The 23,261-nt window shown below is 37.1% G+C and overlaps 1 protein-coding gene across 1 annotated transcript in view; it reads left to right on the forward strand.

Moving 5' to 3' along the window:
- LOC131153046 (bifunctional 3-dehydroquinate dehydratase/shikimate dehydrogenase, chloroplastic-like) overlaps positions 1-22,126 on the forward strand; it is a 118,665-nt gene extending 96,539 nt beyond the window's left edge. The window contains exons 6-10 of the mRNA XM_058105070.1: positions 6,063-6,171; positions 7,000-7,149; positions 7,510-7,658; positions 7,745-7,907; positions 21,773-22,126. Of these exons, the coding sequence (XP_057961053.1) occupies positions 6,063-6,171; positions 7,000-7,149; positions 7,510-7,658; positions 7,745-7,907; positions 21,773-21,816 (615 nt within the window). The 3' untranslated portion in view covers positions 21,817-22,126. The remainder of the gene's footprint in view (positions 1-6,062; positions 6,172-6,999; positions 7,150-7,509; positions 7,659-7,744; positions 7,908-21,772) is intronic.
- Positions 22,127-23,261: the final 1,135 nt, after the last annotated feature.

Raw genomic sequence — 23,261 nt, forward strand, 5'->3', positions numbered from 1 at the left:
GATTGTGTACGTTGATGACATCATTCTCACTGGAGATGACATAGGAGAGGTGGAGAGACTGAAGATCTTAACCACAGAGTTTGAGGTAAAAGACCTGGGTCAAATGCGGCATTTCCTGGGAATGGAGGTCGCCAGATCAAGGAAGGGAATTAGTGTCTCCTAAAGAAAGTATGTACTTGACCTTTTAGCTGAGACTGGCGTGCTTAGCTGTAAACCAATACTCCTATTGAGGCAGGAAAAAGAACGGAAGATGTACGAAAGCTTGTGGATAGAGAGAGATATCAGAGACTAGTAGGTAGATTGATCTACCTCGCTCACACTTGACCTGACATTGCTTTCGCTATAAGTGTGGTCAGTCAACACATGCACTCACCAAAGGAGAGTCACCTAGAAACAGTACATAAGATTCTCAGATATCTGAAAGGCTCTCTAGGGCGAGGATTAATCTTCAAGAAAGGTGACAGTAAGAAGGTAGAGATCTACACATATGCAAATTGGGCTGGATCAGCATAAGACAGAAGGTCTACTACCGGCTATTCTACCTATGTTTGGGGAAATCTAGTAACATGGAGGAGTAAGAAGCAGAGTGTGGTAGCCAGAAGCAGTGCCAAGGCTGAATTCAGAGTTGTTGCATAGGGGATGTGTGAAAGGCTATGGTTACAAAAATTTTGGAAGAACTACACATCACAATAAAGCTCCCCATCAAACTTTATTGCGACAACAAAGCCGCCATTAGTATATCTCATAATCCTGTTTAGCACAACAAGACTAAACATATAGAAGTGGACAAGCATTTTATAAAGGAGAAAATTGAGAAGGGGACAATTTGCATGACCTATATCCCTACAAGAGAACAATTAGCAGATATTTTCACTAAGGGATTACAGAGATGTAGCTTTGAAGAGTTTATTTGCAAGTTGGACATGATCAATATCTATGATCCAACTTGAAGGGGAGTCTTGAATGACAGCCACGTACCATGGTGGGTAAGCCACCACCACCTACCTTGAGATTTTGCCAAGAGCCAGAGGCTATAAATTGAGACCCCCCACCGAAGCTAAACTACATATCTCAACTACAAGTTGTGTCTTCTTCTGTTTTTCCATATTTTATTATCTGTGTACGTGTTATATAGGGACCTGAGTATGTAAAGATTACACAATTGAATATACAATTGATTCATTCTCATTCTCTACACAAAGTGAAGTGCAATGCAAATGTTTTGTATAAGTACAACCATGATTATTATACAATCTTACAATCTAGACTTGCCTAATCAAACAAAATCATATAAAGGAAGAAGAACTTTTTTTTTTAGTCAGACTTGCCTTCTTCTCTAGGGAAGGAAGAAGAGCTCCTACGATCCAGACTTGCCTAACTCCCCCTATGGTTGCTCCATATAGACCTCCTCTTAAAGATCACCATGTGGCAAGCATTATTCACATCCAACTATTGCAAAGGCATGTCAGAAATAGTGACCAAGGAGATAAGCAAATGTATTGAGGCAAGTTTGTTGACCAGGGAGAATATGTCTGAGTAATCCCAACTGTACACCAAAGTACATCCTTAAGAACAAGATGGGCTTTTAAACAAGCCACAGAGTAGAACTATCAAGATTTATTTTCATAGTATATACAGAACGGCAACTAGCTACATATTTATTAGGAGAAAGATATATCAATTTCCAAGTATTATTTTCCTGAAATGCATGCATATCTTCAGCCATTGAAGTCCTTGATCTAGAGTGGACTAAGGCTTTAGAAACAGATTAGGTAAGAGTACTAACAAAACAACAATATAAGGGTGACAAGAAGTTATAGCAAACAAAGTTAGTGAGGGATGCTGTGTATAGGTGTGTATACCTTTTTGGGCAGCAATAGCAGGATCAACGTTGCTGGAAATGGGATCATTGGATAAACAAACCAAAGGTGTAGCAGTACAAGATGGAGGGGACTCTTCTCCCTTGAGTCATGGTTGTGAATACACCTTTAAATTAGGATGACCGAGGCAACGAGAAGGACCCATACTACATGGATACACAAGTGGATGATTGGTGGAGATGATAAACCAAAATCTTGAAGATTAGGTAGAATTGGAGATTCATTGAGGTCAAAGGCACTCAAAGAATTAAGAATATTATTGTGTAAACTGAAAAAGGGTAATATTGGTAAAGACCGTAAAAAAAAGTAATGCAGAGTAGGGCTATAACAATGATATTCCTTTTGAATACACAAGTGGCCAAAAAACACATTTTATAGCCCGAAGATCTAACTTATATAACTAATGAACAAAAGACATGCACTTGAATACACGAGGAGGTAAAGAAAACAAAGGACCATTTGGAAAGAGAATGGAGTGGGGAATTTTACAACCAAAAAAAGAGGATGCAGTTTTGTTGATAGGATAGCAGATAGTGAGCACATCATAACTCCAAAACACTTCAAGAATGCACATCTGATAAAATAACGCGCAAGTGACTTCTAGGATATGTTTGTTCTTTCCTCTTTGCAACTTCATTTTGTTGTGGAGTGTGGGTACAAGATGACTAATGACAATACTAAACTACATCATATAAGTAGTGAATTGGGTTATGAACTACTCTAGCATTATCACTCCAAAGCATCTGAACTAGCGAATCAAATTGAGTCTCTATTTTAGAACAAATGACAGGACAAATATGAAATAATTTTGAATGATTTTTTATTAGTAGAGCCAAGTCAACATGGAATAATCATCAACAAAAGTTACAAGATATCGAAAACCCAAATGGGACACAACCCTTCTAAGACTCCAAACATCACAATGGACTAACATGAAAGGGCTTATTGCCCGTTTATTGACTCAAGAAGCAAATGGAACATGATAATGCTCTCTGTAATTAAGACATTGAATTGAAAGTAGGAACTAGTTGTTCTAACCTTTCCAATGAAAGATGATCAAGGTGATAATGGATTTGGAGTGATGTAGCATTAGGTGCGTAGGCTATAGAAGGAGATGGCGACTCAAAGTGGTAAAGTCCATTAGTATTACATCCTCCCCCAATCGTCTTCCCTGCCTTCAAATCCTAAATGACCACAGAATTAAGAAATATTCGTTCTGAATAATCCATGGATTTGGTAATCTTGCTAACTACAAAATATTGAAGGGGAATTTGAGAATATATAAAACAGAAGAAAGAAAAACATTGGGAGTGTGATTTACTGTCCTTATTCCCTTAACCACAGTTGTAAACCCGTCAACAAGGGTAACATAGGGTAAGCTTTGAGAATACTGGAGAGTAGAAAAGAAATTCAATATACCCATGGTCTTAAATTTCCACGAAATTGTCAAAATTTTCGTCGAAATTTTGATTTTCGTCACCCTCGAAATCGAAATGGCAATCGATTTCCGTGTTACATAATTTCCATCGAAATCTCAAAATTTTAGCGAAACTCGTCAAAATTTTAACTATATGATGAAATTTTATCGGAATTCAAATGAGAGATTTAGGAGTTAAGTGAAATTTCTATTTTAATTTATTTTATTTATTTTATCGAAACAAAAGATTATTACAAGTGCTTTTGAAATTATATGAAAAAATAAACTTAAAGTAACATTTTATTTGACCATTCATGTCTAAATTATCATTATTTGTATAATAAATAATATTTAAATGATTTATGAATTTCATTTGTATTAACTAAATAAGTTTAATGTACATTATCTCACAAATATGTTTGATACACATAATATTTTACAACTTTCCTACCTCATACAAAACATAGATGTATTTAATTTGTTATATATTAGTCCTAAAACATATATTATTATGTTTGTTAACCATTTCTAAAGTGTCACAAAGAATTCCATGTTTTACTACTAATTACGGTTGTTTTTTCAAATTGAAATCAAAATTGACAGCGAAATTGAAATTTCCGTTGAAATTTCCATACTTTTGGAGCTTTGAAATTTGAGTTGAAATCGAAATTTAAGAACTTGAAGATACCTCTCATTTGATGAGTAGCAGCTGAATCAATAGCTGAAGGACGAGGGAAAAAAATACTAGACGACGGGCAAGCTGTAGAGTTACCTATCTAAGAAAGAAATGCAGTGGGAAGGGAAGCTTGCTGGGATGCTTGATACTGTTGGAATTTGGAATAGTCTTCCTCTGGCATAGATACAATACACTGATCCCCAATCAAGCCCAACAATGTAAAATCTATGGTGGCTGCATTGGTGATGCGAGGCAGCTTATCATGAAGATCCCAAGGCTGCTCAATTATATGACTCTCTGACCACAATGAGTGCACTTGCAAAGAAGGTCTCTACCTCGTCCATATCTTCCACCACGATTACTTGAACCACCTCAAGAACTTCTGTGATTGTTTGGTCAAAAACCAAAATCACCTTATGTAACGGAAGTGTCCTCGGCTCCTATCAAAGCCGAGGGTTGAAACACTAGATACAAGGGCTGGGGAATGTGTGCTTGAGGAAGCACGAAAAGTGCAAGAATAAATATCAGCAAAGTATGGAACTTGTGCCCTATCAAGAGGCTATGACCAAACTGCCTCAAACTCGAGTTTCAAGACCAGTTTGAACCCAAAGAAGTGTCATTAGCTCTCTTTGCTTTTGCATCTCGCAAACATCAATCGTTTATGGGTTGCACGATGTTAAGCTCCTCATGGATATGCTTCATCCCTGCAAAGTATTATATGACACTCGTGTCCCTATTGGAACTAAAAGTACTCCAGGGTACATACATCTAATGTCACTATAATATAAGAGCTTGACATAATCCCAAATATCTTTGGATACATCTATGCAATTTCAGGTTCCATCGAGTTCCACAAGAGATAGACAAACAATGCATGTTCCTAACTTATCTCCCTTCATCATCAAAAGGCCCAAATTTGAACAAATGATCAGATTTCCTAAGCCTGTGAAATAGACCCTTAACAGCCTTAGATCACTTAACATAATTCTTTCCATCCAAATTTTCGATTGTTATCTATGGCAGCGATGAAGGGAATTCTTGGGATTCATGGGCTCCATCCTGACACTCACAAAAATGATCAACAACAAACAAGGTGAATAGCTGGAACAGCTGGAACAACCACAAAGAAGGTGTGCCGCCAAAACAACCCTGAACAAGTCACCGAAAAATTAATATAACACTACCACAGCCCCAAAAAACTAACATACGAACACTACCACTACTCCTAGAGACTAACTGCTGACCGTTATAGTACCAGACAACAACTAAAAAATTGTCACTAATGAACGATTAAAAGGTTGGATCTTTGAACAAAATTCATTACCAACAACTTGATATCATTGTCTACGGAAGGATTTAAGTCATTCTGGAGGAAATCATAGCAAAAACAGGACAGGAGGATGTCTCAAGCACCAGTGCATGGGATTGGAGCTACTGGCAGTTGGCTGGCGTGTGGGGGATGTGTGGTCTTCTCTGTGGTGATATTTCACTGACTTATAGATTGGAGGTTCTATGACAGCATGACTATATATGGGACAGGTTTTGCAAAACATGAAGGGGTTCTTGAGATTATGAAAAGGGCAGCGATGTCCAGGAAGTTTCCAGTGACTGCTTAAATGTGGTTGATCCTCCTAGAATGGCAGATTTGCATGGGATGATCAGGTTTAATGTTTGGTTTGGCAGCAGGTTTTAGGTCGGATCTTGATCTGATACCATGTTGAAGTATTTGGTAAAGCGAAAGACCTAATTACAAAGATAGGTCTCCCTCTATTTAAAATATATGTCAAGTACATGCTAATGACCTTAGTACGCTAATTAACTCACTTATTAACACAACAGTAGCACATACTAATGATGCTAAATGACCAAAATAATCATTAACAACTGCAAACTCAAAATATATTTTTCCCAGCTTGTCCACCTGAATTTATACATCTTGATGAGGGAAAGCAATGGCATCCAATTTTTTAAACCTTGATCTTGATGACCTGATAGGTTTGTTATCATGACATGAACTCACGATTGTAGAATATTTCATCTGTAATGTTGATATCTTGACAATTCAATGAACTTTTGTGTGGTGCTTCAGCTTATAGGAGCTGTTAATACTATCATAAGGAGGCCTAGTGATGGGAAGCTGGTTGGTTACAATACAGATTGCGAGGCTGCAATAACTGCGATTGAGGATGCTCTGGGAGGTACTGGATATGACACTGCGGTTTCTCAAAGAAATTTATGTGCTAAATATTGTTGGCTGTTGTAAAATGCCACAAAATTTTAGATGGCTTGATGCTTATGACCTTGTAAACTATTAGGATGTGCAAATTTTTCTGAGAATAAGTTGCATGTATAAAGAAAATTCAAATCTATAACAATGAGCCATTGGTCAACATTCTAGAAGTTGATCGAAAAAGATGATCGTAGTTCCTTGAATATTATGCAGAAGATTTTCAACTGTATGATGATTGCCATTTACCTAGATCAACTTCTTTATTGCTTTTCGATTTATGCTTTCCTACAAATTCAAGCACTGTGGCTATTACACCAAGGAATTGTGATTGGGAAGTTTCCAAAATGTGGAACACTAGTGATTGTATGTAATAGAGATATGATATTGCTGTTTATAAAATTACCTAGTATGTTAGCTTGGACTCCAGATGAATGAACCAATTGAAGAGGAGCAAAATTGCAAATCTTATAGTTTTAATGAGTCTCTACTGTAGACACCATGACACTACAATTGCCTCATCATTGTATTCTGTAGCTGTTTTAGTTTGTAAATTTTGACCATGCACACTAAAAGAAGCCTACCTCTGAATTATTACACTCCATGCCAACCTACATTCTAAATTCCTGATCCGTTCCATGTGTCGATACTGATCCACGTTCCATGTAACCTGGATTCAACATTTATCGTTGTACCCTTGAAATGAATGTCATAGTTCTTTTTGAATTGGCTCGCATTGTCAATATTTGATCACTCAAAATATCACTAATTAATATTTTGCTCATTCATTGTCTCACAGTACGGGGACTTGCTAGTGGGGAATTGCCACTTACTTCTCCCCTCAAAGGGAAAATGTTTGTGCTAGTTGGTGCTGGAGGTGCAGGAAGAGCACTGGCATTTGGCGCCAAGAGTAGGGGGGCAAATATAATCATTTTTGACATTGATTTTGGTAAATACTGAAAGTATCTTTCTGTAGAATGCTTTGAATCTTTTTTCATTTTTCTTCATTATGTTCTAAGGACCAAGTCTTGTATCTTATTTTGTTTGTGCCTCTTCAGTGCATTGGGCTACCAATCATCATGAGTCATGTCACGGCTTGGAAGAGGTGGCTTTGTTTTTGCAGTTGGACAAACTAACAATTTTATTATGCCTCTTAACTCTTTTTTTGCTAATCAAATAATGAAACCACTTTTCCATACCTTGGTGCATCATGCTATGATTGTTGCCTAATGAATTAAGGAAATCCTTATGAAGTTGGATCCAAACACTTCAGCACTTCTTAACTGTCTCTCTTGTTCTGTCAAGAAAGATAGAGCAAAGCCCCTTGCTCGTGCTGTTTCCGGTGAAGCTCGACCTTACTCCGATATAGTTGATTTTCGGCCAGAGAAAGGCGCACTTCTTGCAAATGCAACACCTTTAGGAATGCACCCTAATACAGATCGAATTCCTGTTGCTGAGGTCCTAACCTCTACTTTCATTCTGAAGGGAAGAAACTGTTGTGTCTGTGTGTGTCATTCATTCTTAAGACCCTTTGCTTTTTTCAGGTGACCTTGGGAGATTACTACCTAGTCTTTGATTCTGTTTACACACCAAGGAAAACTAGACTGTTAGAAGAAGCTGAGGCTGCTGGAGCTATTGTTGTGAGTGGAGTGGAGATGTTCCTTCGGCAAGCAATTGGCCAATTTAATCTTTTTACCGGTGGAGAAGGTATGTATTTATTTGGATTTTATTTGCTTTTGTATGTCTGATTGTTTTATGAATTTTACAGGCAGGTTAATCTGTTTTTTACTCATGCCTGTCCATAACAGTGAGTGAACGAATTTGTTAGTGGACACTGCACCAATTGGACCGTTGCAGTAATCTTGAATATAGAGCTTCAACTGAAACAAGATAAAAATCACCACATTAAACAGTGGGATTCCACATTTCTACTATGGGGTTAAAAGTTATCTGTTAGATTATTACTTTACCTTGAAGCTTAAGCTTTTAGGTTGTAGGCCTATGATGTATATCAAGCCTTAACACTCCCCTGCATGCACAGCCTGAAAGCTTGTGGAGAGATAAACACATGGTAGGTAACATTCATTACAGGGAAAACAAAATTTTTTTAAACACCACGTAATAAACTCAGGCGTCTAGACTAGAACCCAGTACTTTCTGATAATCAGCTCTGATACCGTGTTAGATGACCATTTTACCTAAAAGCTGAAGTTGCTAGGTTGCGGGCCAACAATGTATATCAAGACTTAACATCTTGTGTGGTCAATGTTGGGTATTTATGTGATAACTGTACCCTTTAGGCCAAGGTAAGTTTAAACTACTTTAATAAATTACGATGACCTTGCTTTGTTTTGCATTAAACAAGTCTGTACTAGCCATGTTATTCATTAATTGAGTTGTGTTACTAATATTGGAATTCCATTTGACTTATTAGTGGTAGGAGGGGCTTAGATGAAAGAAAATTATGAGGATATGCTAAAACATAAATAAAATATGATTTGGGGCAGAAAAAAAAAAGGAGGATGGGGCGTGCTGATATCAAGTGTGACACCTGGCAGCACTACAAACCAGCAGCAGCCACCTGGCAGCTTTGAAAACCAGCAGACGAAACCTAGCACATGGATGGCAGCACTGCAGGACTGTTGTTGCCTGCAGCTGCTGCAGTCCTTTTCCAGCCTAGAAGAAGACACTTGGCAAGCAGCTGGCAGCAAGTAGCTGCTGTCTTGACCCTTCCAGCCTTGCAGAGCAGCCTCAACACAGAAAATAAAATACGACAAACTCTTGCTGTAAAACCTAGTTCTAGAGAGAGAGAGAGAGAGAGAATCTAGAAAATTCTGATGGAAACTTAAACTAAGTTTGAAGAAGCTGAAAATCAAGATAGTTGTTCTTAATTTTCATTTATTCACCTAGGGATTTGGGGTATTCAAAGGAAATAAGGGTAGAAACTTGCATAGAGTTGAACCATAATAAGGCAGATCTAAGCTTGTTATTTCTAATTACTTTGATATGGCTGCATATATGTTTTTTAGGTTATCATAGCTGCATATCTTGTTTAGTTGGGAAATTTTCATATGTTATATGTATTCATCTCATAAGGATGATTGTTATACTTGCTATGGAAAAGCTTGTGTATGCATATGTTGAATTGATGTTGTGTGAAATAGCTGGCACCATGTGTTGTTGTGGCTGTGATATTGTGAAATTTGAGCAAGTAGGGATTGTGTCTCCCTTGGGTGAAAGGCCCTAAACCTCTGGAGGATATTTCCATGTTAAGCGGTGGTTGGCCAAGCTGGAAGTTGGCACTTGTTTGAGATAAACTGTGCATTTAGTTGGGACAGCATTGCTATGTTGAAAAAAAAAAAGAGTATAAATGCATGTTATTTGGATGTTTTGTGATGGTAACTTTAGATGAATAGATTGTTTTGAATAAAGAGTGTGCTCATGCATATTGCTTTGAATAAAGAGTGTTCATGCACCTTAAGATAACGCATGCATGCAAGAAATCATTTGTTAAGTATTGAAATCCTTATTTGAATAAGGGGGAAATTAAGAATGTCTACTGAGCTTGTGGTTGCTCACCCTATTCCATAATAATTTCAAGTTCAAATTGAAGGAGTGCTTCGCTTGTTAAGTTTTTCAAGAGACTTCCATTTTTGACATGTATGATAGGTTGACAAGAAGACAATAGGAATACTAAGCATGTATTTGGTTGGCGGTTATGCATGTAGACTAGGGAGTGTAAAAAATGTTGTATGTAAGGTACAACCCAATGTAAAGAGCTTGTCACTGAATGTAAAACATTTTCAGTTGCTTTTTGAAATATATATATCTTGTGTTTTCAACAAATATTCACTCTTAATTGGTTTCTAACTTGTTTTCAAATGATGGTTAGAAAAATAAATTCTTGTCTAGGTTGAGTGCCTCCATCGAATTTTAGACAGAGTCATGGCCGATCATGTGCCAAAAAAACAAGGACGTGACAATTTACTCTAAGCAATTTTAATAAACAATGGCAACTAATTACACATGTTGGGTATCTGTTAGTCTAAACTATAATTTCAAGTCAATGAATCATCAATTGTAGACTCACAAAACCATTATATTCCATTGATTTTCCTTTCTTAATAACACCCCGGTCCCAACTTATGGCCCGGGTGTTATTGTAGTGACGTCTGTGTACCTGATATACTTCTCAACAGATATATACGTAGCGGAAAACATAAACATCCATCAAACTATTACCAGAGTTCTAACTGCCTGATAGATACATACAGCTATTCCAACATCCATATACAATACAGTATGAGATTCAATGCATCCTCGAGTCTTACAATATCTTACAAGTTCTGAAAACCTATAACATAACCTACAAAATTGAGCTCGTGGAGGCGCTCACTCAAAAACAGATCGCTACCCTGCCCCAGTCCTTGCTAATCTCAACCTCGACAAGGACTTGAAAAGACAGTTTATATGATAGGGTGAGACACCTCTTCGTAAGGGACGATTAAGCTAATAACAGTGTGTGCCAGCATGCTTTAAGTGTTTAACAAAAACATAAACATATATAATCATCGTTTCTGTAATTATAAAATACGTAGCCCATTTTCATCATATGAAGAACCCCATAGTATATAACAACAATTACATAAATGTACAGATATGCAGGATAGGACACGCCCTCAAACTCTATACCATGTATAAATTCCCACAATCGGGGTTGACCACCCCTACTGTCTCAATACAGCCTGGGTACACGATCAAAAGGCAAACTCACTCTAAGACCGCCCCGACTGTCTCAATACAGCTTGAGTTCATGTAGATCAAAAGTATGGTGCCCTCATTGGCAACGGATCCGTGCCTACACTATCAGTCCCCAGGGTTCCTAAAGCATATTATGCAATTTAAGCAATTTAAACACTCTTTTGAAATCATTTCACGAAACACATCATTACATAAAATCCGGCCCGTAGCCATCAAATAAACTTCCTACATTTTCACAACAGTTCCAGTATTTCACAACATCAACACCTGCCACAGAGTTTTCCACATTCGAAAACAACCCGAAAGTAAATGTAAACAGTTAATATCACAGTACGGGTTTTAAACAACAAAAACAACATTTCCAACCGGTGAAAAGGTTCGGAATGCAAGTACAATATTCTAAAAATATAACATTTGAATTTGACCAGTTGGTTTTTGAAAATAAAGCCGGTTTACCGAACCGAGGCCCGGAAACCCTAAAACCGCCGTAACTTGATATCTAAAAGTTAGTTCAACATTTCAATTGATTCATATTGTATAAATCACTGTATTAACATAACCCCCTTACTTGCGTGTGAATCGGAGTTCGAAATGACCCAAAACTCAAGCCCTAGCTTTCCGAACCCTGAACCTAAACGGTTCAAAACAACGGCACGAAAACCCAGAAACCTAATACTTGAAGAACAAAACTTCAGTATAACCTCGTATACTACAGATCTATCGGACCAAAAGCAAAAACCAAACCTTACCTTGATTTTCAGGAAAAACTCGAAAATCTCCGAAATGAAATTTTGATCTGTAGAATCTGTAGAGATTCCTTCCCTGATCCATGTAGCAACGTTGGATCGTCGATTCTGGCAACATACGGCCCGGAAATCTTAGAGAGTGAGAGTGGAATTCGTGTCTAGAGAGAGAGAGAGAGAGAGTTTATAAAGAAAAACCTAACTTAGCCTTTGAGTAATCAAAATAAATATCTCCTCCAAGATATTTATATATAAATATCTAAAAATATCTCCTCCAAAATATCTATTTATTTATTTATTATATATATATATATATATATATATATTGATCGGGTTACTACAAAATTGCCTAGAATAAAGAGTGTGTTCATGCACCTTATGATCATGCATATAGGTAAGAAATCCTGTGTTAAGTATTGAAATCCTTATTTGAATAAGGGGCAGTTAAGACTGTCTACTGAGCTTGTGGTTGCTCACCCTATTCCTTAGTAATTTCAAGTTCAAATTAAAGGAGAGCTCCCCTTGTTAGGTTCTCCAAGATACTACCATTTTGACATGTATTACATGATGGCAGGAAGACAATAAGGATACTAAGCATGTGTTCAATTTTGGCGGTTATGTATGTAGACTAGGGAGTGAGAAAAATGTTGTATGTAAAGTGTGGCCCAATGTAAAGAGCTTGTTGCTAAATGAGAAATGTTTTTAGTTGCTTATGAAATATATGTATGCCTTGTGTTTTCAACAAGTGTTCACTCCTAATTGGCTTTTAACTTGGTTCCAAATGATGATTTGTAAAACAAATTCTTGCCTAAGCCTAGTGACCCCATTGGATTTTAGATAGAGTCAAGGCCGGTCACGTGCCAAAAGCCAGGGACATGACATCTTTACATTGGGATGTACTTTACATACAACAATTTTTCACTCTTCCTAATCTACGTGCATAACCACTAACCAAATACATGCTTAGTATCCCTATGATCTTCCTGCCAAGTTGTGCCAACCTATAATACATGTTAAAAAATGCTGTCTCTCGGAGAACTTAATAAGTGGAGCTCTCCCTTAGATCAAATCTGAAATTATTAAGGAATAGAGTGAGCAACCATAAGCTCAATAGGCATTCTTAATTCTCCCTCATTCAATTAAGGATATCAACACTAACCAAGGTCTTAAATTTCGATTTCGACTCAAATTTCGAAGCTCCAAAAGTATGGAAATTTCGATGGAAAATTCGATTTTGATTTGAAAAAATAATGGAAATTAATAGTAAAACATGGAATTCTATGTGAAACTTTAGAAATGGTTAACGAACATAATAATATATGTTTTAAGACTAATATATAACAAATTAAATACATCTATGTTTTGTATGAGGTAGAAAAGTTGTAAAATATTATGTGTATCAAACATATTTGTGATATAATATACATTAAACATATTCAATTAATACAAATGAAATTCATAAATCATTTAAATATTATTTATTATACAAATAATGATAATTTAGACATGAATGGTTAAATAAAATGTTACTCAAGTTTATTTTTTTCATATAATTTCAAAAGCACTTGTAATAATCTTTTGTTTCAATAAAATAAATTAAAAGAGAAATTTCACTTCACTCCTAAATCTCTCATTTGAATTTCGACGAAATTTCATTGTATAGTTCAAATTTCGATGAGTTTCGCTAAAATTTCAAGATTTCAATAAATTTCGGATGATTCGTTGAGATTTCGATGGAAATTATGTAAGACGGAAATTGATTGCGATTTTGATTTCGAGGGTGACGGAAATCGGAAATTTCGACGGAAATTTCAACAATTTCGTGAAAATTTAAGACCATGGTTACCACAACAATGCAGGAGTGCATTAAAAAGAACCTTACTAAAGATCCAGATCTAGTTGCCCAAAACCTCATAAAGTTGGCAGAAGAAGGCAAAGCACGCCAATTCTAGTTAGATCTCTCGAGCTTACCTAGAGAAAGCTTCCAACGGATGAAGAAGTTGCATTTCAACGTGGTTGACTTGGTGTTTGTTAAGCTCCATCCTGAACAGATCCAGTCACTACGGCGTTAAGATAGGACCAGTCCCCATCTTGCCTAAAGTTAGGAAGGCCTCATACATGGTTGATCCTTCGACTTGGATGAAAGTGCATCCTAAAGTAGAAGTCGGTCAACCAAAGCACCATTGAAGACAACGTAACCTAACAAAAGAGAAGGTGAAGTCATCTTTGCAAACAAAGAATTGCATCATCAAGGAAGAAGAGGCATGACTTCTTAGTGAAGTGGAAAGGCCTTGGAAACGAACAAATCAGCTGGATTTTAGTGGAAGACTTGCAACAATTCATGGACAAAGTAGAAGAGTACCCAGCATTCGAGTCTACAAGGACGTTGATCACATAAGTGGGGGAGAATGTCACAAGACAAGCTTGTTCTGGGCATTATGCTTGCCTACGATCACTTGCCTTGTGGGCATAAGATGGTTTACCATCATGTAAATAGTAGTATATTTTTTATGCTTTGAGTATGTTTAAGCCTTTGTGTAAAGTGGGAGTATGATTCCTTGGACAATTTGATGTTTCCTAGTGAGTTAAAATTGCATATAAAGCTCTTTAGAGGAGAGTGAGTGTTCATTAGTCTTGTAAAACTCAATAGCATTCGTTAAACATGTTTAGCCTACTTGCCTCCCTCACTAGAAACATGTTTCTTAAGGAATTGTTGTTTATGAATTTAGGTTGCTTCAATGTTCATCGCTTGCTTGCCATTTGCTTTCATGAATTGCTTACTACTTCTGCTTACTTCTCATATTGATGCAAAATGTGTTCTTATGGTGATCCATGGTAATCCTTGGATGACTGGTTAAGCAAGAGTGCTCTAGCTAGTGTTGCATGGCCCTTCACAAGGTTTGAAGTGTTTGGTTCATGACACTTTGAAAGCTAAGGGATTTCTCCAATTGCCAACCCTTAACCACACTTCCAATCTTAAAGAGTTTCATCAGTCTAGATCATTTTCTCCATGTGTCACAAGGTAGTCCTAGACCCTCCCAAGATGTTCAAGAGAAAACTCAAATTGTTAAGGATAAAAAATCAAATATCATAAATGCCCATGCAAATTGCTGTGTTATTGAGTATCATGACTGCATAAATTATTTGCATAATACTAGTGCGCAATTTTTTCATTATTCTCTAGAGATAAGTCATGACTCTTTTCATAATAAGGCCTTAGACTTGTATTTTGTGACCTTAAACACCATTGATGCCTCTAGGACAGACATGGACCTTGACTTGTTACCAAACTTGGTTATTGAATCTTGCAATTGTCAAAAATTTTGTGAATGGCCGAATGAATTGGCCTTGAGTTCTGTATATTATATATAGACTTTACAAGAATGCTATACATGGAAAGTAAATAAGGTCTAGCATGATTTTAGCCCTATACAAGTAAACTAAATATACGCTAACTGTTCAAAATAATGAATTGAAATATAAGGAAATAATGTGAGCTGAAGTAAGGAAAGAGCTTTGCTGTTTGTTGTTCCGTTGACAAGCCCCCTCAAATTGATGCGAGTTGATCAACAAGCATCAATTTGCTACTTAGGAAGCAATGTCGATGACGAGTGAGAGCCTTGGTGAAGATATCCGCAATTTGTAATTCAGTGGAAATGTGTGGAAGAGTGATAACACGAGCTTTAAATGCTTCACGGATAGAGTGACAATCGACTTCAATATGCTTCGTGCGCTCATGATAGACAGGATTGGCCGTGATCTGAATAGCATTCATATTATTGGCATGTAGAGGTGTAGGATCGTCTAAGAAAAATCTAGCTTAGCAAGCAAGCCTCGAAGCCAAATAATTTCAAAGCAAGCAAGAGACATTGCCCGGTATTCAAATTCCGTCGATGACTTAGAAACTTCATCTTGCTTCTTACTCTTCCAAGAGATCAATACATCACCTAAGAACACACACCAACTAGTGATGGAGCGACGTGTATCCGCACAACCAGCCCAATCAGCATCGCTATAAGTAGCAGGGTGAGTAGATTTGCCTGCAAGGAAGAATAAACCACGGGCAAAAGTGCCTTGAACATAGCGTATCTTCCTACAGACAGCAGCCAAATGAAGATGACGAGGAGTCTAAGGAAACTCTCTGATTTGCTATACAACAAAAGAAATGTCTATTTTAGTAATGGTGAGATAGACAAGACTACCCACCAACTTTTGATATAAACTGGGATCAGCAAGTGAGTCACCCTCCTCTTCACGAAGCTTGACATTTAATTCCATGGGAGTATCAACAGAAGTACCCTTTTGAAGGCCAGCTGTGGCCACCAACTCACTAGCATACTTATGTTGATTGAGTGAAATACCTAAGGGACTATGATTCACCTCAAGACCAAGAAATTATGTGAGAGACCCAAGATCTTTCATATGAAAGGACTCTAAGAGATGAGTCTTGATCTAAGCAAGTAAAGCAGAATCGGAACTAGTAATCACAATATCATCAACATAAACCAAAAGAACAACAATACCCATATATGATTTCCGAAGAAACAATGAAGTGTCATACTTGCTCTGCTTGAATGAAAATTGTAGTAAAGTGGTGCGGAATTTATCAAACCAGGCCGTCGGAGCTTGTTTGAGACCATAAAGAGAACGACGAAGCTTACACACATGTGAAGTCAGAGAGGGAAACAAGCCCAAGGGTGGCTTCATATAAATACACTCTCTAAGATTCCCGTGAAGAAAAGCATTCTTGACATCCATCTGATGTTAATGGTCACTCACCGGAAGCAACAATAGCCAGAATCGTACGAACAATAGTCATCTTAGCCACAGAAGCAAAGGTCTCTTCATAATTGACACCATATTCCTGATTATTCCCAAGTGCAACAAGGCGAGCTTTGTAACGATCCAAACTTCCATCATATCGGACCTTGACTGAGTAAACCCATTTACAGCCCAGAGGAACAATGGTGGGAGGACAAGGCTCAATGCCCCAGGTGTGATTGGCCTCTAGAGCAGCAATTTCTTCTTGCATAGCTTGTCGCCAACAATCATGCTTGGCAGCGTGTGAGTAGGAAGTGGGAATATCTAAATTGGACAATGCAGTAGTAAGAGCTGAAACAAAGTTACCAAAACTTGAAGAGGGAAGCCCATACCTATCCAGGGGTACAGACACTCGAGAAAAGTGACATACCAAAGGCTATGGAGGTGCTGCAACTGACTAAATCTGGAGCGTGGTAGGATTGGACATTGGATGAGCTATCAGAAGAGACTGTGGGCGGGGGCGCCGCATATACACAATATCTGGTTTAAAACGAGAACTGACAAGATGAGGATTCGAAAATTGCTCCTCAAAAGAGGGGAGAATTACAGTAGGAGAGGAGGGTACAGAGGACACGAGAAAGAAATGTTGATTTTCAAAGAAAATAACATTCCTAGAAATGCGTGTATGATGTAATGTAGGATCATAGCAAACATATCCCTTTTGACACACTTTTTATTCCAAGAATGCACATCGAACAGATTGAGCAGATAATTTATGTCACTCATGAGGAGGTAAATGAACAAAACATACACAACCAAAGGTACGGAGGTTATCGTAACTAGGCTTCTTAGCAAATAAACGGAAATAGGGTGACTCCATGAGTAGGACTTGAGAAGGTAAACGATTAATCAAGTAAGTAATAGTTTTCAGAGCCTCAACCCAGAACAAGGATGGAACAGAGGATTCCAGTAAGAGAGTACGGACCACATCTAGGATATGACGATTTTTCCGTTCAGCTACTCCATTCTGTTGGGGAGTAGCAGGACATGAACGTTGATGAATAATGCCTTTAGAAGCCAAAAATGCGTGAAACTCAGTAGACACATATTCACCACCAGAATCTGTGCGTAATGTCTTAATAGAAGCAGAAAATTGATTGTCAACAAATGCTTAAAACTCAGTGAAAGTATGAAAAACCTCAGATTTAGAGCGAAGAAAGTAGACCCAAGTAAATATGCTATGATCATCAATGAAAGTCACATAGTATATAAATTTTTCATGTGAACTAACCGGAGAAGGTCCCCAAACATCACTATGGATAAGATCAAAACACTAAGAAGCTTTACTAGCATGCAAAGGGAAGGGAAGAGTTTTGCTTTTACCAAGTTTGCAAGAGGCACGCTCCAGAGATAAAGAAGAACGTTCTTTACTACCTAGTAAACCAGAGTTCAATATGTGAGATAAGATTTGAGTATTGAGATGGCCTAAACGACGATGCCACAGCATTCTAAGATCTAAAACATTATTACGAGCAAAAGACTTATTAGAAGAAGATGGAGAACGTGCTGGAACAAGCAAAAGTAGTAGTAACAAGCGCCCCACTTTAGGTCCCTTCACGATCGACTCCCCTGTTACCTGATCTTGCACAACACAACCATTATTAGAAAAATTAACAGCACAATAATCAACTAATTGACCAACAGAAATAAGATTCGTGGAAAACTGAAGAGTAAGAAACACATTAGTAAACTTAGAAGATGCATCTCCGATAGCAACTATTGGCAAAGAACTGCCATTGGCAATCTGAATAGCAGATTGACCAGGGTAGGGCCGAACATGACAAAAGGTAGTGGGATTATTCATCATGTGATTAGAGGCACCTGAGTCCACATACCAGAGATTAGCAGAATTGTTACCTTGGAGCCCCATTGCTGAAAATGCCGAAATTAGCATCTATTGCACCATTTCGAGTGTGCAGTAATTTGCTAGAGGAGGTGCATGAACAGAGAAGTCACCTGAAGAAGAGCTAGGGGCCGCAAAAGTCACTGTGGGTGCCTGGGCTTGACGATTCTGCGGGCGGATACGACATTCTTTGATAATATGACCCTTCTTGCAATAACAGGAAAATTTATTGGAACAATTAGCAGCAATATGTCCAAATTCTTTGCAGCAAAAACACTACAAAGTGCTAGAATGCGCAAGTAGTCCTCGTCGTTGAGTAGCATAAGCCACAGGGACAGACCCGGAACTACCATGAGATTGTGCCAGAGTAACTTGAGTACTAAGTTGTTGTTCATCACGAAGTAACTCACCAAAACAAACATCTAGAGAAGGAACAGGAGAGCGATTTAGCAAAGACGAGCAAACAGATTCATACTCGGGGCGGAGTTTCATAAGAAACTGATCACAACAACTAGTCTTGTGAAGACATTGAATAATGGGAAGAGAAGCCAAAGGAACATCCGCAGTAACCAGATCAGAATATTCATTCCAAAGAGTCAGAAACCCCGAATAATAGTCTTGGATGGAACAATTGTCATGTTGAAACATGGCAATCGCATGCTCTAACTAAAAATGACAGGCACCGTTATTGTAGTGATATACTATTTTTAAATAAGTCCAAATGGATTGAGCGGTGCGATAAGGTTGTAAGTGAGGGACAATATGTGGCTCAACCGAGCCAAGAAGCCAAGACATAATCCGAGCATTAAGCAGAGCCCATGAAGGACAAGCTGCGGACTCCTTGGATTTATCAAGATTGGGTGCACAATCCGTGCCATCAATATGATCCCAAAGATTTTTTTCCTTCAAGAAAAGTTCAAACTGAAAAGCCCACATAGAATAATTGTTGCCCGTAAACTTGGCACACAGGTGTGGAGTCCATGCTAAATAATAGAGAAAATTGAGAAGCCCAAAAAAAAAAAGATTGTGCCGAAAGAAACAGACCACCAGAAAATCTAGAAGCCCAAAATAAACAACACATGTACAAAGAAAAACCAAGAACAACCTCCCTGCTCTAAAAAATTAAATCTTGAACCAAAAAACTGCACTAAAAATTAAATCTTGAACCAAAAACCTGCTGTGCGAAGAAGATAAGTACCAGAAACAGCAACAGAAAGTTGTTGCCTGCTTGCTGAGAGTTACAAATAGCAACTGAAACTGGAGAAATAAGTGGCAAACTAGAAATCTGTTGTGCCTGCTTGCCGAAAGTCACAAACAGCAACAGAAACTAGAGAAATAAGTGGCAAACTGAAACCCGCTGTGCCTACTTGCTGAAATTCACAAACAGCAACGGAAAATTGTTGCCTGCTTGCCGAGAATCACAAGGACATAGACTGGAGGAATAAATGGCAACCCAGAAACCTGGTGTGCCAAAAGCCATGCAGCCACAGAAGTACCGAAAGAACAGAAAAAAATTCCAGAAGAGAAAACAAAACCACAACAGCCACGAAACCGAGAAGACAAAAAATTTAAGGGAAAAGGAACCTAGCAGTCAGCTGGCTCTGATACCATGTCAAATATTTTGTGAATGGCCAAATAAATTGGCCTTGAGTTCTGTATATTATATATAGACTTTACAAGAATGCTATACATGGAAAGTAAGTAAGGTCTAGCATGATTCTAGCCCTATACAAGTAAACTATAATCTGTCAAAGCCCTATACATGTAAACTAAATATATGCTAACCGTACAAAATAATGAATTGAAATATAAGGAAATAAATGTGGGCTGAAGTAAGGAAAGAGCTTTGCTGTTTGCTGTTCCGTTGACAGCAATGAACTTCAAGATGGGTTGCCAACAACTAGGAAAGATATTTTTGTCAATGACCCTTGCTCAAATGGCTGGTTGCTCCAGAGTTTGTTGGAAATTCTTTAATCATGGATCCTATCGTTGAAAATCTCCGTGAGATCATTTCTCCTCAATCAAGTGAACTTGTGCCTCATCCCTCACATCTTCTCCCTCCACATCTTTCTTAACCAAATCTAGTGCAACATTGTCCATTTTCCTAGAATATGGACTGAATGCATATTTACTTGAGCTGCCAATAAATTTGGTTATTAAATTGATTTCTTCTTTGGAGGACTTGTTTTTATCAAAAGACATTGCATCTTTCTATGCTACTTGCAGTTGGAGGTTCTTCTAGATATTCTCCAATGGTGATTGACAATGCCATGCAAATCATGCCTCCTCTTGATTTTCCAACATGTTTGACTTTGTTCCCACTCATGGAGTCGAAGCTAACTATGCCATTGCAGAACTCAAGGTCAAGTTCTCTCTAGTAAGGAGAGTTTGATGGAGAACTACCTATGTGGTAGCTAGGATTTTTAATTTAGTTTGGGAAAATTTCTTGTTATTTTAAAATTTTAGTTAGTTTAGGATTATTTTGTGTATTTTAAGTACTCAGGGGTTATTTATGTGATATTGTGTTTTGTTGGGTTTTTTTATGTTAATGTGTTTTTCAGTTAGTAGTGGGTATAAATACTGGGTTTCTAAGTTATTTGGACAGTTATCAGATTTGAATCCAGATTTCCAGTTCAATTTCCGCCCTTCCCCCCTTTGTGCAGCCCTCCGCCTCTTCTCCTCCTTTCATTTTCTTTTGTTCTGTTTTATTATGTCCATAAATTCTTTCCTCTTTATTCTCTGTTCTTCTTCTCCTTCTCTTCTTCTCCTCTTCATTCTAATTCTCTGCCACAACTCTCTCTCTCTCTCTCTCTCTCTCTCTCTCACTCTCTCTCTCTCTGATTTCTGAATTTCTCTTGCTGTCCTACTTGACAATGTTTAGCCATATGTTATTTTTCCTCACTTCCCTCAAATATGGCATGGAAGCCCTCATGCATCGGGTCTTGCATATTACACAACTGTGAAGTTTGAAGTTATTGTTACTTCCAAGTAATTCCACTTAGGTGTGACTTATCTGTACTGCATCATTAATTTGCTGTTCCTGAGTCTAAAAAGGAGGATTGGCTCTCAACAGTGTAAAACTCAGTCACATCTTATAACAAATATCATGAATGTTGGCTGCTGATAGCTTTTTTAATTGGCTTAGAGATTTGAAGTGAATTTGACTTGTCTATTCAGTCAGCCTTTGTAACTACATTGATATTATTCATTAGATGTGTGTTTAAAATGGTTTCATGTGCTTTAAATAAGCTTGGGTGTCCTTGAGTTCTGATTATCCAAAGCGCTCACTGTTCGTGCACCATTCTGTTTGGGATGGAGGGAGCCCAACAACTAGAATTGTTACTTTCATATTTTGCCAAATGATTGAAATAAGCTCATTTGCATCACCTTCACTTTTCTCGCAGCGCCAGAAGAATTCATGCGGGAGATTGTATCGGCCGAGTTCTAACACAATGCATCATGCAACAAATGTCGTGCTACTGACGAAGAAATATTTATACTTGGTTTGCTCATTGATGTTGCAATGAAGTCAAGTTCCATGAGACCATTTCCAACTAGAGAAGGGCAGTTCATGTTCACAACTTTATGCATGGCGTGTGTACCCACAACTTCATCTCATTTCTTGTTCCAAACATTTCTTCGCCCATTTCCATGTTTGAAACTGGGATTGATCTCCACTATGAATGTCTCCTGTTCATGCTTAAAATAATTTATCATCTTAATATCTTACGAAAGTGTATATTATTGTGTTTTTAGAAGGCTTCAAGTGTTTGTTGCCAATTTTTAGTTTTCTCATTTCACTGGCGCGAGGAGAGAGTAGTCAAGGCATCCGATAATGGAGATGTAAGAATCCAAATCTGTCAAATCACTCATATTATAATCTATCTTCTGCATCACAAGTCCTCCCCTTCCATCATTCATCTTATGTTCTTCATGTAGTATTTAAACTATATGAAATTTAATAATATAATTCAAGTATAACATAGGGTTAGCATTTGGTTGGCATGGTTAACAAAGAAATTTCAATTAAAGAATCTTATGAACTAAACCAAATCAAAATTCCATAAACCCAACCCAAAATTGATCTAACCAAGTTTTTGTTAAATTGGTTGACCAATATTAACTAATTTAATATCTTAATATACATTATATATATAATGTATAAAATTTTATATAGACACACACACACACTAAACGGTTATATCAATTAATTATGCATATTAAACCCCAAAACCAAATCGAAAACTAAAATTTGAAATTCAATGAAAATAAAATTTGTATTGAACCAAATAAATTTGTAACAAAATAGAACCAAACAAATTTACTTGATTAATTCAATTAATTTGATTTTGATTGAATTATGCTCACTCTAACCATACCCCTTGAACCGCTAACCAAATTGAAGTTTCAATTCATTGGAAGTGTAAAACTGTAACATAATCGTTCAAACGATTTATCGATCCAATCATTGGATCTAATTTTAAAAATTTTGAAGTCACTACCAATTAGAATTCTTTTTATCTTATACTATAATTGAAACATAAATTGTTTAAGTTCAAACTTCAATAAGTCATATAAATTTATAAATTATAAATTAGCATCCAAAATAAACTTAAAAACATCCACTTGTGAAATAAACATAAATAAAATCTATAATCAATGTTTGAAAATAACATAAAAGTAACCAATCCATGTTCTAAATTGTTAAAAAGATTTCTTTATATAATTATATGTAATATATATTTTTATATATAATATATCAATTTGGTGTGGTTACCCATGGTTATTGAATGGGCCAAACTTAAAGTCAAATCGGTAACAAAAATATTTGAAACTCTAAACCAAAATCAAATAAAAAATTTTGGTTAACTAAATTTTCAGCCTGATTTAGTC

This window comes from Malania oleifera, chromosome 4 (genome assembly GCF_029873635.1).
Source record: "Malania oleifera isolate guangnan ecotype guangnan chromosome 4, ASM2987363v1, whole genome shotgun sequence".
Taxonomy (NCBI): domain Eukaryota; kingdom Viridiplantae; phylum Streptophyta; class Magnoliopsida; order Santalales; family Ximeniaceae; genus Malania; species Malania oleifera.